Source organism: Chiloscyllium punctatum, chromosome 1, assembly GCF_047496795.1.
Source record: "Chiloscyllium punctatum isolate Juve2018m chromosome 1, sChiPun1.3, whole genome shotgun sequence".
NCBI classification, from domain to species: Eukaryota; Metazoa; Chordata; class Chondrichthyes; order Orectolobiformes; family Hemiscylliidae; genus Chiloscyllium; species Chiloscyllium punctatum.
In genome coordinates, this window is record NC_092739.1 from 133,256,755 (window position 1) to 133,273,267 (window position 16,513).

Here is a 16,513-nt window from a genome sequence, read left to right on the forward strand (position 1 = left end):
GTGCTTTTCCAGCACCACACTCTCAACAGGGACAATATAGTATTTCATAGGCTGGTGACCCTGAGGTCAGTAGTAGGGAAATTTATTGAAACACGCACACAGGGATAGGACTTACTCATTTGGAAAAGAATGGACTTATTATGGATGGTCAAAATGGCTTTGTGCGGAGATGTTTTGTCTCTCAAATTTGATTGAGTTTTTCAAGGAAGTGACTAAGATGGTTGAGGATATGATATAAATGACTTGGATGAAAATGTAGGTGGGCTGATTAGTAAGTTTACAGATGACACAAAAATTAGATTTGTGGATAGTGAAGAAAGTTGTCAAAAGATACAGCAGGATGTATATCAGTTGGAAAGTTGAGTGGAGAAGTAGCAGATGGAGTTTAATCTGGACAAGAGTGAGGTGATGCATTTTGGGAGGTCAAGTGCAAGAGGAAAGTGTGCAGTAAATGGCAGGACCTATAGGAGCAGATAGATATGCAGAGGAATCTTGGGGTACAGGTCCATAATTCGCTGAAAGTGTAACACAAGTGGATAAAGTGGTAAAGAAGGCATGTGGCATGCTTACCTTCATTGGTCAGGGCATTGAGGACAAAAGTTGGCAAGTCACGTGCAGCTGTATAAGCTTTAGTTTGGAGTATTGTGTGCGGTTCCAATTGCCACACTATCGCAAGGATGTGGAGGCTTTGGCAAGGATGCAGAAGAGTCTAATAGCTGTAAGGAGAGGCTGGACAAACTTGGATTGTTTTCACTAGAGCTTTGGAAGCTAAGCAGCAATGAACTAAGTTGCCTTCCCACTTCCAGGATTGCCAACTATAGGCTGAAGTATTACGTCCCATGACTCTAATTTGGGAGTGTCTTGTGAATTTGAGAAGGGCACTCCTAAGTGCAGTAGTCATGCTTAACCAGCAATCTCAGAATGATCCATGTGTTGAGTCTGATCTTGATTGGGACTGTTGGTGAAGAAGGGGAAATACTCCAATGTTCTGACAAAGATGGCTGACTAACAGAAAGCAGAAAGTTGGGATGAATGGATTTTTTTTATGGTTGGCGAACGTAGCTAATGAGACGCAGTAGGGTTTGGTCCTCTGACTCTAACTATTTACAATTTGTATCAATGACTTTGAAGCAGGGATTAGAAATTACTGTAGCCAAATTCATAAGTGATGCTAAAATAAGTAAGTTGCAATAAAGAAATAAGAAATTTTCAAGTGGATATGGATAGTTTGGGCAAGAATTTGGCAGATGGTGTTTAATGTGGATAGGTTAGAGGTGTTCATGTTGCTTGGATGAACAGAAAGGCAACTTATTGTTGAAATGGAGAGAAACTTCAGTGCAGAATGACCTGAGTGTTTTTGTGCATAAATCACAGAAAACTAGTATATGGGTAAAAATGAAGGTAAATGGAATTTTGACATTACTTTTTATATTTATTCCTTTAGAAATTAGTGTTGTTTCAACTGCACAAAGCACTAGTAAAACTGTACCTGGAATACTACGTGTAGTTTTGGTCCCCTTGCTTGAGGAGGGATGTAGTTATATTGAAGTCCGTTCAGAGAAGGTTCAGTAGATTGATTCCAGAGATGAGGGGTTTGTCTTATCGAGAGAGTAAACAGTTTAGACCTATCCTGTCTCAAGTTTAGAAGAATTAGAGGAGATCTAATTGTTATATATTGTAAGATGCTAAATGGGATAGACAAAGTAGATGTAGAATGAATGTTTCTTCAAGGGATAGTCTACTATGAGATGACATAGTTTGTGGAACATGGGTATTGGATTTAAAACAGACAAGAAATTATTTCACTTAGAGTGAAGAGTCTGTGGAATTCACTACTCCTAAGTGTGGTGAATGCTGGGATATAGTAAACTTAAGGAGGAGATTGGCTTTTAATGGATATGAAGGGTTACGGAGAGCTGGCAGAGAAATGAAGTTGAGGCCGAAATACGATCAGCAATGATCATATTAAATGGCAGAGCAAGCTTGAGGGGCTGAATTGCCTTCTCCTACTCCTAGTTCTTCTGTTTGACCAGCAAGCAATGATTTGTCTGATAAAGGCTTTGTATTTACTTTGAGAGCTTGAGTTCTGAAGAATTGCAGAAAAATGGATTTATTTTAACTTCTGTATCTGGCTTTACTTTTTAAAGATTGATGGAAGGACACATTTAAACACTTTCTCTTAACAAGGCATTTCTTGGAAACTACAATATTTCAGTTTAATTTTACTTGTTTGGCTGTTTCTGTTGTATATTATAGTTGGTCTAAAAGTGTAGTGTTGGAAAAGCATGGCAGGTCAGGCAGCATCAGAGGAGCAGTAGAATCAACGTTTCGGATGTAAGCCCTTCATCAGGAATATCCCTCAAGACCTGTGCTTTTCCAACACCACACTTTTAGCCTTTGATGTCCAGCATTTGCAGTCTGCTCTTTCTCCTATTAGAGTTGGTGTATGTTATGTTGTGACAGTCCCCTTTTTAAGGGGCAAGTCACATGACTGTGCAGCCAGTGCTTATGGGCTTGTTCAGATTAAAAACTTCCCTGTTGGGCCAACTGGTTTGGATGTCCTTAATGCTGACTGGAGCCTGGTGTTTCCTGTCTGCAAAGGAGCTAGTGGTTTGTTTGAGTAATACTGTGCTGAAGGTGGAGGTTGTTTTGATTCAGGTGGGGGAGAAAGCTATTGAGGGACAGGCTGTTCATCTGTCTGCCTACCTCTCTCTGAATAACCATTATTCTGAATCTAATCAGAAACCTGACTGTGTTCCTGAAGAGTGTCAGGAACACTTCCTGAAGACATTGCAACTATGTATGTACCGATCAGGCAGGAAAGAAATGGTCGTGTGAGGGAGCCTTGGTTGACGAGGGAGGTTGAATGTCTAGTAAAGAGGAAGAAGGAGGCTTACATAAGGTTGAGGAAACAAGGTTCAGACAGAGCAGTGGAGGGATACAGGATAGCCAGAAGGGACCTGAAGAAAGGGATTAGGAGAGCTAAGAGAGGGCATGAAAAATCCCTGGCGGATAGGATCAAGGATAACCCCAAGGCATTCTATGCGTATGTGAGAAACCTGAGAATGACGAGAACGAGGGTAGGTCCGATCAAGGACAGTGGTGGGAGACTGTGTATTGAGTCGGAAGAGATAGGAGAGGTCTTGAACAAGTACTTCTCTTCAGTATTTACGAACGAGAGGGACTGTATTGTTGAAGAGGAGAGTGTGAAACGGACTGATAAGCTAGAAGAGATATCTGTTAGGAAGGAAGATGTGTTGGACATTTTGAACAACTTGAGGATAGACAAGTCCCCCGGGCCTGACGGGATATATCCTAGGATTATGTGGGAAGCAAGAGAGGAAATTGCAGTACCGTTGGCAATGATCTTCTCGTCTTCACTGGCAACGGGGGTGGTACCAGGGGACTGGAGAGTAGCGAATGTTGTGCCCCTGTTCAAAAAAGGGAATAGGGATAACCCCGGGAATTACAGGCCAGTTAGTCTTACTTCTGTGGTAGGCAAAGTAATGGAAAGGGTACTGAGGGATAGGATTTACGAGTATCTGGAACGGCACTGCTTGATTAGGGACAGCCAGCACGGATTTGTGAAGGGTAGGTCTTGCCTTACAAGTCTTATTGAATTCTTCGAGGAGGTGACCAAGCATGTGGATGAGGGTAGAGCAGTGGATGTAGTGTACATGGATTTTAGTAAGGCATTTGATAAGGTTCCCCATGGTAGGCTTATGCGGAAAGTCAGGAGGCATGGGATAGAGGGAAATTTGGCCAATTGGATAGAAAACTGGCTAACCGGTCGAAGTCAGAGAGTGGTAGTAGATGGTAAATATTCAGCATGGAGTCCAGTTACAAGTGGAGTTCCGCAGGGATCAGTTCTGGGTCCTCTGCTGTTTGTAATTTTTATTAATGACTTAGATGAGGGAGTCGAAGGGTGGGTCAGTAAATTTGCAGATGATACAAAGATAGGTGGAGTTGTGGACAGTGAGGAGGGCTGTTGTCGGCTGCAGAGGGACTTAGATATGATGCAGAGCTGGGCTGAGGAGTGGCAGATGGAGTTCAACCCTGCCAAGTGTGAAGTTGTCCATTTTGGAAGAACAAATAAGAATGCGGAATACAGGGTTAATGGTAGGGTTCTTGGTCAGGTGGAGGAACAGAGGGATCTTGGGGTCTATGTACATAGATCTTTGAAGGTTGCCACTCAGGTGGATAGAGTTTGTAAGAAGGCCTATGGAGTATTATCGTTCATTAGCAGAGGGATTGAATTCAAGAGTCGTGAGGTGATGTTGCAGCTGTACAGGACTTTGGTTAGGCCACATTTGGAGTACTGTGTGCAGTTCTGGTCGCCTCACTTTAGGAAAGATGTGGAAGCTTTGGAGAGGGTGCAGAGAAGATTTACCAGGATGTTGCCTGGAATGGAGAGTAGGTCGTACGAGGATAGGTTGAGAGTTCTCGGCCTTTTCTCGTTGGAACGGCGAAGGATGAGGGGTGACTTGATAGAGGTTTATAAGATGATCAGAGGAATAGATAGAGTAGACAGTCAGAAACTTTTTCCCCGGGTACAACAGAGTGTTACAAGGGGACATAAATTTAAGGTGAAGGGTGGAAGGTATAGGGGAGATGTCAGGGGTGGGTTCTTCACCCAGAGAGTGGTGGGGGCATGGAATGCGCTGCCCGTGGGAGTGGTAGAGTCAGATTCATTGGCGACCTTTAAGCGGCATTTGGATAGGTACATGGATGGGTGCTTAATCTAGGATAGAAGTTCGGCACAACATCGTGGGCCGAAGGGCCTGTTCTGTGCTGTATTGTTCTATGTTCTATGTTCTATGTCAAGACCCTGGAGATGACTGTGGGTGTCAGACTCTCAGATCAAAGGCAAACTGAACATTGCACACTTTGTCTTTTTTACCTTTTGAGAACTAACAATCTTAGCTAAAATTGTTTCCCCAAAGTAAAGCTCTGCTGGGAGAAATCTGGTTTTATTTCTCCCATTTTTTTTGTGTGTGTGTGTGTGTGTGCGCGCACGCGCGCAAGGCTAAACATTTAATACTTTTGTATTACAAGCTGTGTGTAAACTTATTCAATGAAGATGCAGAATTAGTTTTGTGCAATAAAAAATGAATTATTTTGAGGTTATTTCAAAGAAAAATCTGGTTATTTGATTCATTCTAACTGTAATATAGAGAAAGCTGTCCATATCATCAATAGATATTCAATTCGATACGATACAATAGATATTGAATACGATACAATATCTGTTCTGATTTGTGTAGTAGCGAGACTAGAGAGAACACACCCTCCTTCTTTCTTGGTTGTAAGACATGAATAGCGAATAGCAGTTTCTGTGCTTATTAACTTTGGTTCTTGTTAACCAAATGGCCATTTGCTGAAATTAGCAATAGTCTTTTATTGTGGTGACTTTGTGAGAAAACTGCTTGTCAGCATTCTATTTCATCTCTGCTGTAAATATTGGTCTTTGTTGGATGACTGAAGAATCATGGCATTGGCCTTCAATTCATCAATTCCAGGAACAAGTGGAAGAAATTGCAGCAATAATATGCAAATTTGAGTATGGAAATTATTAACTGTGTGTCTACGCACCATGTAATCTGTGACCCATACATTGGTCATTTGTTAAGATGCTCTGAGGTCCAATGATCTGTCTTTCAGTTTACCAAGTTTGGTTTTTGCACACCTAAATAAGCTTATAACGGTTGATCTCAAGTGAATTACTAAATAAATTGAGATACAGATTATCCGTGATCTAATTAAATGGTTGGATGGGCTGAGTGACTTTCCTCTTGGTCCTAACTACACTGTTTTCTACACAAGAGAAACTATGTACTAGGTATGCACAAAATATAGATTATGCAAGTTACTTGCTTTACAATCCAGTATTTGAGAGCCAAATCAATTATTGTTGTAGTTTGTATCAATAATACAAAGAATCTGCATAATTGGGTGGGGCAGAAGACAAGTATTTACTCCATTGTAGTCACTAAAGCATGAACAGAAGATTTATATTTCCAAGCAATAAAAAGTTTCGTGCCATGGTATGATTTTGCTGCTACTCTTTCCTTTTTATGGATTTTTGTTTTTGTCCAGTTCATAGCAGTGATGACTTTTATGTCCCCAGAATGGAATTTTTACTGACCTTTGCCTTTATGAAACATGTCAGGTACCAACTCCAAAGTTCAAAGTTGTAACATCTTCCAGTGTAATGTCACATAACACAGACGGTGTACTGCAGTTCTCTTTCCCCCCAGTGTAAAAATAATCATCTTTTCTGACTATGGAAGGGGTGAATTATATTCTATCTTAGGTGAACATTTGAGAAAGACCTTGTTTACAGTTTAGTTTTGGAATGCCAGCTTGATTTAATTAGGGTATTGTATTTGAAATTGATCACACGTTATTTTCATTCTCTGCTGATTTGACTGGTAATAGCAGGTGACTTGGGACCAATGCACCTTCTGGCTTGGGTGAAAATCCTCCTCAGAACAGACACTTCAGATTTTTACACATTCTGCTGCAGCAGAATTTGTAATAAAGTTGAGGCAAAATCATGCTGGATTGTGATAGTTGGTGTTAGGTCATGGGACATGAGGCACACCACCACCCATAATTGGGGCAGGGGTGTGGGTGGGAGTGTTCTGTTCTGCTCTTTGGGTGGGGCCTGGCTGTGCATTCAGTTCATGTCCCTGTCTGGTGTGAATAACTTGCTGTCCAATACTCATTGTCTGGAGGTTTACGTGGTCTCTTGGCAAGGTATTGGAATGTTACGAATGCATGTAATCTGCTAAATTGGACTAGCTTTAAGTAAAAGGTGTGATTTTTTTTTTCTTTTCCAAGCATACTCCTGCACTTCCCCCCCCCCCCCACCTCCCCGCCACACCCTCCATCCCACATTATGTCTAGAACATGGAAAAGTACAGTACAGTACAGGCCCTTGATGTTGTGCAGACCTTTTTATCCTACTATTATGGTCAAACTAATATCTGTACTAATAAGTTACATAGATATTGACTAATTTTTAAAATATCAGTTCTATGATGAGGCCAAGTAGGTTACATTCCATGTACTGTAAATGAAATGCTTAATAGGCAACTGGATCTCTGTGTAATTCATTTAGCATTGAAATTTGTAACATGGCCTTGCAGAGAGAACTTTCACCCACTCATCTGAAATCCTTAAGGATATGTTCAGTAAATATTTTAGCAGATAATTGTATCAATTCTGACACAATACAAATGCCAACCCATACGGGGAAAGGAATTTCTGCGTATTATATTCCTGCAATATTGGTTGACCCATAGAACTCAGCAAGCATTTGTAAATCCTAAAAATGATCTATTGCCTACTTTTATCAAGTTTGGTAGTGACCTTTGTATGACTTTAGTATTTGAAGATTTGTGCTCGCTCCAGTATGCCAGCAGGATTGAGTTCCATTCAATTTTGCATGTCACTTGTCGTCCAATATTGCTTTAGTGTATAACTGAAAGTTGTGTTATGTGACATCATAATACATTTCTCCTCCATCTAAGAGAGGGGGTGTCTAACAGGCTCACAGGATGTTTGATTGGATCGTGAAGGCAACTTTTTCTGTCTTAAACTCAGCTACTTTACAGATCACCACCATTTCATTGGAAAACCATCCTTAAGAATTTCAGGACAATTTCTTAATATATTGCTTTTGAGGTTTGTGATATCATCAGTACAGTTCAAGTACATTAGTAACATTAGTGAAAAAAAAATTTTTTTACCCCTGGAGGATAGTGGACTAGGCATTTTGGAAAAAGTAATTGATTAAATTAATCAACATTTTCTTTGGCCTTTTATCGAATTTCTTTTATTACTGTGGTGATTAGGCTTAGCAGTGATAATGACAGTTTAATTTATTTTCATGTTATTTATGAGGAGAAACTGGATATATCTTGGGAATTGACGGGCAGTATTCGTAGGTTGTATCTGCAGTTATTTTATTATACAGAACTAATCGTACACGAGCTCTGGGCAGAGCCAGCTTGATGAGCCAAGTGCTCATCTTGCTTTACAATATTTTCTCTTAACTGTAGAATAAATTTTTATTCTACAGTTACAGTAGCTAAGAAAGCAATTAAATGTGTGCTTCAGATAATGCACAAAGCTTTAATATTCCACAGATCATCTGAACTAGACTCCAGAATCCAAAATAATCCTTTTTCAGTGACTCTACCAATGTCATTTGAGGAGTAGAAAGTGACCTGAATTAGCTTCATACTCCTAAAAGGAGTGATTAAAGGATCAAGGATTTATGAACTGCAAAAACAAAATTTGCGAGAGAAACTTAGCAGGTCTGGCAGCAGCTGTGGAGAGGAAGTTGACTTAACGCTTCGAGTCCAGGGACCCTTCTGAAGGAATTATTTAAGTGTGTCTGTATATATCTTAACATCAGTTCGAAAAAAGTGTGACATTTTCAGTATTCATCGTAACAGCTTTTTGAAACTTTTTTTTAAGGAATTAAATAAATGATTGTGGAATATCGAATAGATTTAGCACATTTTGACTTTAAAAACTAAAATAAATTATTGACAAAGCATCTAGATTAAAAATGGAAAAGAATCTGTTTGGGTCAATGAGTTATGAAGTTCTCATTCTCTATTCTAACTCAGCATTTTCTTACTGATGACTGCTGCTGTACAATTCCTCAGTCGCACCACAGACTGGTTTTAGTTCCCACATTCCATACGTACTACCAATAAATCAAAGCTAACAATAACCACCTGGACTTGGCAAAGTCAGCTTGTTGCTTCCCTTTCACCTCTAATAAATATATTATTTAGTTATGTTGCCCTCAAACTTTTCAAATCATTTGAATTCCCAAGAACAGAAATGACCAAATTACCACATTCTGGACCATCAGGGACATGGCCTGCACATTCTACCTGCCCTCTTGTCCATGGAGACGCCCTTGCCTAAAACTCGTTAACCTGATGAATCCTTTGGTGAGAGGAAAATGGTTTTAGCCAATGGTGCACTGATCCCACAAACAGCCCATGGTATAAAGGTACTGGCTTAATGTGAACTGTTGTCAACAGTATGTCCTTCTAAGAATAAATTTTAAAGATCTATTGATAAGCATAAAATCAAATGGCTGGCTGACTGCTGTCCTAAGGGATGTTTTTCTCTGGTTGCTCTGAGGGTGGGTCGTCTTAAACAATGCAGCAGTTACCATGATTCTTGTATGTTAAAGTAAGATCAGACTGCTTCCTGCAGTGTGGTCCTAAAAACACGCCCTGTACCTTAATGCTTTCTATCCACTAATCATCTTGTATTTTCTTTGCAGTATACAAAGGTTTGGATCCCTGATCCAGAGGATGTTTGGAAATCAGCAGAAATCACCAAGGATTACAAAGATGGTGATGAGATCTTACATCTTAAACTGGAAGATGAAATGGTCAGTTTGTGTTTGGCTTTGGTGGAAAGTGACATGTGGAGAAGGCCTTCACGTGAATAGTCCTTTTTGGGGTTTGAAACTGTATTACACTTAGGGTGGCTCTTCTTTGAGTTAGCTTCTATCTTTCAAGATGAGCAATTTCTTCAGTGGATCAATGCCATCTGTAAGTGACAGGAGTCATGGACTGAGGCACAGCACAGTATACAAGACATTCCATATTTACATGATGAGGAATGGAGAGCAGTTTGTAGTATTTGGTTTGATAGTATATCCCATTGTGCAGATGTACCTTGTCCACTCTAGCCTTAGCAAAATGTGACTGATGATTTGAAAAGTGGTGTGGGATGAACATAGTCTTTTGCTTTACTATCAACTCAGAATTTGGCTGGTATAAGGTAGCGAGACTTCTAGTGAAGTGGTCTTTGTTGGTGAAGGCAGGGTACGGGAGGAGCGACATCTGAAACGATGTACACTGATTTCTGATAAATACAAATCCCAGAACTCTGACATTGCTCATCACAACGTGCTGGTTTGGACAACTGCTACCTTGCTTTCAGCTTTTTGGCTCATTTGGTAGTGTTATCTTGAATTCCTAAGTGTTCATGTCCTGTTCCACTTCTGCATTGCAAGAAGTTTCTTGTTTCATGTGACGTTTAAGTCAAAAGTCCATCTGTCTGCTCTGGCAGGTGTAATTGATGTCATTCTCAAAACTGAGTTAGGAAGATAGACTTCCCAGTATTCTGCATCTCCCCCTTTCAATTCTGCCAAAAATACAATACTCTGGTAATTCACTCTACTGAAGATTGCAGGGCCTTGCATGCAAATTACTAGCCCAATTTTCACTCCTTGTGTCTGAATTATTGTTCAAGATGAATTTTGAGATGATGAGGGGCACCACGTGAATGCAAATGATATATATTTTTACTCGAACAGTAATAGTGTGAAATGCAAAGGCGGACAAAAAGATGGACAAAAGAAAATGCTTTAAGAGCATTTATGTCTTGTGAAATCCTTGTTTCTCCCTAAGCTGTGTATGCTGAGTATTGGCTCTCTGAATTCACTTTGAAAGTGCAGCTTCTTCTCCATCTTTCTCCACTGTTTCAATGATGATCCTGGCTGCTGATGTTTAATCTGGGTGGTGTTTGGTACCCTCAAAAGCCTCTGTAACATTGAATTTACTGACAGAAAATATGGGTGAGACTTTTGACAGTGGTGATGGTGAAGCAAAGATGGAGGAGTGTAATATTGTCGTGTTAGGAATAGGTAATTTTGGTAAAGTATAAAATTTGGGATTTGAAGATCTGTGAATCAAGTGGGTGCAGCGATAGTGCATCTTTTAAGTGAACAGCCAAGGAAGGGAATAGACAGAATCTAGGAGTTGAAGATTTTGTCAGAAGCTGAAAAGGATGACTTTCATCTTGCCTAAACTACACGAGCTTCCAGTTTGTATCTCCAACTTGATTTTGGAGAAACCGTCATTCAGCATTATGTTGTGTGAGGTGTTAAGCATGGTAGTGGAGGAGTAGAATTAGAAGTCGAGAGACCAGAATATCGATTTCACTTAATAGATTTCCGCAATGCGCAATATACCAAGACTGTTAGTTACACTATTTTTTTTCTTTCCTGGAAAGCAACATGTATTAGAAAATGTGTTTTTCTGGGGAGAAAATAGTTGTCAAATGAGGCATCAAAAATCAACATTTTCAGGGAGAGGATACCTCAAGAACGCCTGGAAAATGCCCACATGTCACATGCATTGTATCTACTTTTAAACCACTACAACACAAATGATCACCTATACTGTTGTCATTCCCTGACAGTGGGTTTCCCGGAGGTCTAGGCCAACTGAAATGTTGTGGTACAAAAAATCTACTTGTGGAATCTGGGAGTCCCTGGCTGTCCAGCATTTATTGCCCATCCTGGTGAGGCTGATGGATTTCTTCTGACTATTGGCGATGGAATTAAGAATCTAAAACCAGTTTTTTTTAAACATTGTATTCAATTCCAGTTTCCTAGAACATTAACTGAGTCCCTGGGTTGATAGTCTAGTAATGACCTCACTAAGCCAATGCCTCCCTTCTCCTGCCATTGCATTCACTGTGTACTATTCTGCTGGCTGTGAAGTCTTTTTTTATTGAATGTGCATTTTATTCCTTTTTAATAATATTAATGATCTGGATGAAGGGATTGGGGGCATTCTAGTGAAGTTTGCCGATGATACGAAGTTAGGTGGACAGGCAGGTAGTACTGAGGAAGTGGGGAGGCTGCAGAAGGATATAGACAATTTGGGACAGTGGTCCAGGAAATGGCTGATGGAATTCCATGTGAGCAAATGCAAGGTCTTGCACTCTGGAAAAAAGAATGCAAGCATGGACTACTTTCTAAACGGTGAGAAAATTCGTAAAGCCAAAGTACAGAGGGATCTGGGAGTGCTAGTCGAGGATTCTCTAAAGGTAAACATGCAGGTTGAGTCCATGATTAAGAAAGCGAATGCAATGTTGTCAATTATCTCAAGTGGGCTGGAATATAAAAGCACCGTTGTGCTACTGAGACTTTATAAAGCTCTGGTTAGGCCCCATTTGGAGGACTGTGTCCAGTTTTGGTCCCCACACCTCAGGAAGGACATACTGGCACTGGAATGGTAGGTCTCACATACGAGGAGCGGCTGAGGATTCTGGGATTGTATTCATTTGGAGTTTAGAAGATTAAGGGGAGATCTAGTAGAAACTTACAAGATAATACATGGCTTGGAAAGGGTGGACGCTAGGAAATTGTTTCCGTTAGGTGAGGAGACTAGGACCCGTGGACACAGCCTTAGAATTAGAGGGGGTAAATTCAGAACAGAAATGCGGAGACATTTCTTCAGCCAGAGATTGGTGGGCCTGTAGAATTCATTGCCGCAGAGTGCAGTGGAGGCCGGGACACTAAATGTCTTCAAGGCAGAGATTGATAAGTTCTTGATGTCACAAGGAATTAAGGGCTTCGGGGAGAATGCGGGTAAGTGGAGTTGAAATGCTCATCAACCATGATTGAATGGCGGAGTGGACTCGACGGGCTGAATGGCCTTACTTCCACTCCTATGTCTTATGGTCTTTTTGATTTTCTGTTTTACTTCTTCTGCAGCCACTCGAGTATTCCATCAATTCCAATGCAGAGCAGTTACCTTTCCTGCGCAATCCGGATATACTGGTAGGTGAGAATGACCTGACTGCTCTCAGTTACCTTCATGAACCTGCAGTACTCCATAACCTAAAGGTCCGATTCCTGGAGTCCAATGCCATATACACGTATTGTGGTAAGTAGAAGAGCAGTGTTAGAATAAGAAGCAGGTTGACTCTCCTATTTGGACATGCATGTTTGGTGAGGGAGGGAGGGGCCATGGGCCGCTGCTTTGGGAAAGAGAAGTGAAATGTTTGTTCAAGATGTCACGTTGATGGGTGAATTTATTTGTTACTGTCTGAGGACAGGCAGAGGAGTTGTGTACAAGTCAGTTGTTTTTCACCACCCACAATGACTCCATAATGGCTTCATAATTAGTGGATTAATTAATCCACTAATTATGAACCATTGCTTACCAAAGTCTCAAATTTTTATCTGCTATCTGCTGAATCAGCTTACCTCCAAATGTGGTATCAGAACTTTGCTCTTGATCATTGATCTGAAATGGGAAACATGAATTGTATTTCGACTTGAATCAAATGATTTTAAGTAGGCTGGTATTGATTTGTAGGTTAGAGCACACCAGCTTTGTCCCTTCCACTACCTCGTTTCTATTCACTGTCGCTATTCATTATGGTTATTTTCCTGGGCTAGTAATCCATGCACTTGAATTGATAACATCTTTTTCCAGATTATTAAATTCCACAATGACAGTTTTAAGAACACAAATTCAGTTTTTGCGAATAAGTCGAGAATTTTTTTTTAAAAAGGCTATCAACCGTAAAACTGATCATGAAACTTCGATTTGTTGTGGAAGCCCAAATGTTTCCCTAATGTTCTTTTATAGGAACAAAGCATGCCATCCTTGCTGCTGAATCTTAGGAAGATAGAATACAGCACAGAACAGGCCCTTCAATCCTCAATGTTGCGCCGACCTGTCAGCTCATCTCCCTACACTATCACCGTCATCATCCATGTGCTTATCCAAGGATTGTTTAACTCTCCCTAATGTGGCTGAGTTAACTACATTGGCAGGTAGGGCATTCTACGCCCTTACCACTCTCTGTGTAAAGAACCTGCCTCTGACATCTGTCTTAACTTCAAATTGAGGGTGATAGATTTATGTCCCCTCCTACAAGCTGACGTCATCATCCTAGGTAAAAGACTTTCACTGTCTACCCTATCTAATCCTCTGATCATCTTGTATGTCCCTATGAAATCCCCTCTTAGCCGCCGCCTTTCCAATGAGAACAGACTCAGGTGTCTCAGCCTTTCCTCCTAAGACCACCTATCCATACCAGGCAACATCCTGGTAAATCTCCTCTGCACCTTTTTCAATGCTTCCACATCCTTCCCGAAATATGGTGACCAGAACTGTATGCAGTATTCCAAGTGCGGCTGCACTAGTGTTATTATAGTTGCAGCATGATATTGCGGCTCTGGAACTCAATCCCTCTACCACTGAAACCTATCACACCATAAGTCGTCTTAACAGCACTATCAACCTGGGTGGCAACTTTCGGGGATCTATGCACATGGACGCCAAGATCCCTCTGCACATCCACACCACCAAGAGTCTTTCCATTGACCCAGTACTCTGCCTTCCTGTTATTCTTCCTAATGTGCATCATCTCACGCTTAGCTGTGTTGAACTCCATTTGCCACCTCTCAGCCCAATTCTGCAGTTTATCCAAGTCCCCCACCATGTGTAACATTCTTCCACACTGTCCACTACTCTACTGACTTTAGTGTCCTCTGCAAATTTACTAATCCATCCACCTATGCCTCAATGTTTAAGTCATTTATAAAAATTAAAAACAACAGTGGTACCTAAACAGATCCTTGTGGCACACCACTAGTAACCGGATTCCAGGCTGAATATTTTCCATCAACCGTCTTTCAGAAAGCCAGTTTCTAATCCAAACTGCTAAATCACCCTCAATCCCACGCCTCTGTATTTTCTTCAATAGCCTACCATGTGGAAACTTATCAAAGGCTTTACTGAAGTCCAGGTCAACTGCCCTACCCTTATCTACATGCTTGGTCACCTTCTCAAAAAACTCAATGAGGTTTGTGAGACATGACCTGCCCTTGACGAAACCATGTTGACTATCTGCAATAAAATTGTTGCTTGCTAGATGATTACAAATCTCATCTCTTATAATCCTTTCCAAAACCTTTCCTACAACAGAAGTAAGGCTCATTTGTCTATAATTACCTGGGTCATCTCTACTGGCCATCTTAAACAAGGGCAAGTTTGCAATCCTCCAGTCCTCTGTTTTCGAATGTTGTTTTGATACCAGGAAAGTCAGTTGTGAGAAGCCAAATTCGTGCCTCTCTTGGTGTTGCATCTGAGCAAAAGGAATATGAAACCTTGTTTTCTGAGTGTTGGAGAACTCCTGCTCAGAAAGCGCTGTGGATGCAAACAAAACAGCTCAATGTAACAAGAGACACTATCTTTTCTCACATTCGTCATCATTAATCAATGACTAACCAGAATATACTTGGCAGCTCTTGGTGTTCAGTCAGAGATTTACTTTTTTTCTCTCATTTTGTGTAGAAGTCAGTTGACTGCTCATTTTAAAACAGATGTCCTCACTTGGGTGAACTAGCTTGATGTCATTGTGCCTTTTGATTCAGATGTGTGAACAAAATTAAAATGTATCTGAGCCAATGACATTAGATGGAGATTGCCATTGCTGTGCAATAATATTTAACAACAAACCTGGGAGTCTGTGCTTTAGAAGTAATTTATGAAATTTATAATCAATGCTATTTTTCTATTAGGAGAGAGAGAGATTAATTTAAATCATTTAGGAAATGGATGCCATCACTGGAAGTAAAACAATTATGTCTACTGCCTCCAACCTTTGTCGTCTTAAAACCTTCTAGCCACAGCCAGAGATGTTTGAGTTTGCACATTGGTCAAATTGAGGTTTGAATGCAGACTATAGAGTTGGAAATACAATACACTTGATATTTGGGTGTGTTATAGTGACCTTTGTATTTCCAGGTATTGTCCTGGTTGCTATTAATCCTTATGAACAGTTGCCAATTTATGGAGAAGATGTCATTCATGCATATAGTGGACAGAACATGGGGGACATGGATCCTCATATCTTCGCAGTTGCTGAAGAAGCATACAAACAGATGGCAAGGTGAGTGTATTTGTGCAAGTTGACCTTTCTTACAGCGTATTATAAGAAAGAGAATTTAGCTTGATTCCATTTTTTTTAATACGCATGTAAATGGCACGTAACATGAGCTGCTGTTTTGGATACGTGAGTTATGTTATCAAACTGCTCTTCTGCACATGTGATGCTGGTGATATGCAATCCAAAAAGTGAGTGCATTGTTGGAAATGAAGAGAACAAAATGGAAAGAAAATGAGACTTATCTTTCTGTCTGAAATGTTTGAATACTGGGGCAGTTTCCATTCCATTGAAAACACAAAGGGACTCATTTAAAATTATCACCCAGCTATGTTTTAGGTAGTCCCTTGGGATAAAGGATGACGATAAATCTGAAGGATGATCTATGGCCTCAGCAACATGGCAGCGTTTGAAAGGTCAAGTACATAAGTTGTTTGGAGGTCTGTCACTTTTTCTGATGCCTCAACTTTGCCTGTGCATTTTTCCAAGAAATGCTGTCAGTTTTTCCTGTCAAATGATTGAAGCCCTGATCTCCCATGAGTTAGGGGACATATGTGACATCTTCAGGATTGCTTTAAAGACGTCCATTGAGTATTTCTGCTGTCTTTCTGACTCACTCCCCTTGCTGCAGCTGAGTTTGATGTAAAGCTGTTAATTAAGCAAGCATAAGAACAACCTATCTTGGCCTTTGGAGCTTAGCAGCTGACTTAGCAGCTCAGTGCTAGGCATGATGGCTTGAGAGAGGACACTGTTGTTGGACTACCTTTCTTGCCTT

The 16,513-nt window shown here is 40.6% G+C and overlaps 1 protein-coding gene across 4 annotated transcripts in view; it reads left to right on the plus strand.

Moving 5' to 3' along the window:
- The window catches only part of myo5b (myosin VB), a 268,371-nt gene that overhangs the window by 70,751 nt on the left and 181,107 nt on the right, over nt 1-16,513 (plus strand). For all 4 annotated transcript variants that reach the window (XM_072574380.1, XM_072574399.1, XM_072574390.1 and 1 more), the window contains exons 2-4: nt 9,317-9,427; nt 12,551-12,722; nt 15,600-15,744. In XM_072574380.1, the coding sequence (XP_072430481.1) occupies nt 9,317-9,427; nt 12,551-12,722; nt 15,600-15,744 (428 nt within the window). The remainder of the gene's footprint in view (nt 1-9,316; nt 9,428-12,550; nt 12,723-15,599; nt 15,745-16,513) is intronic.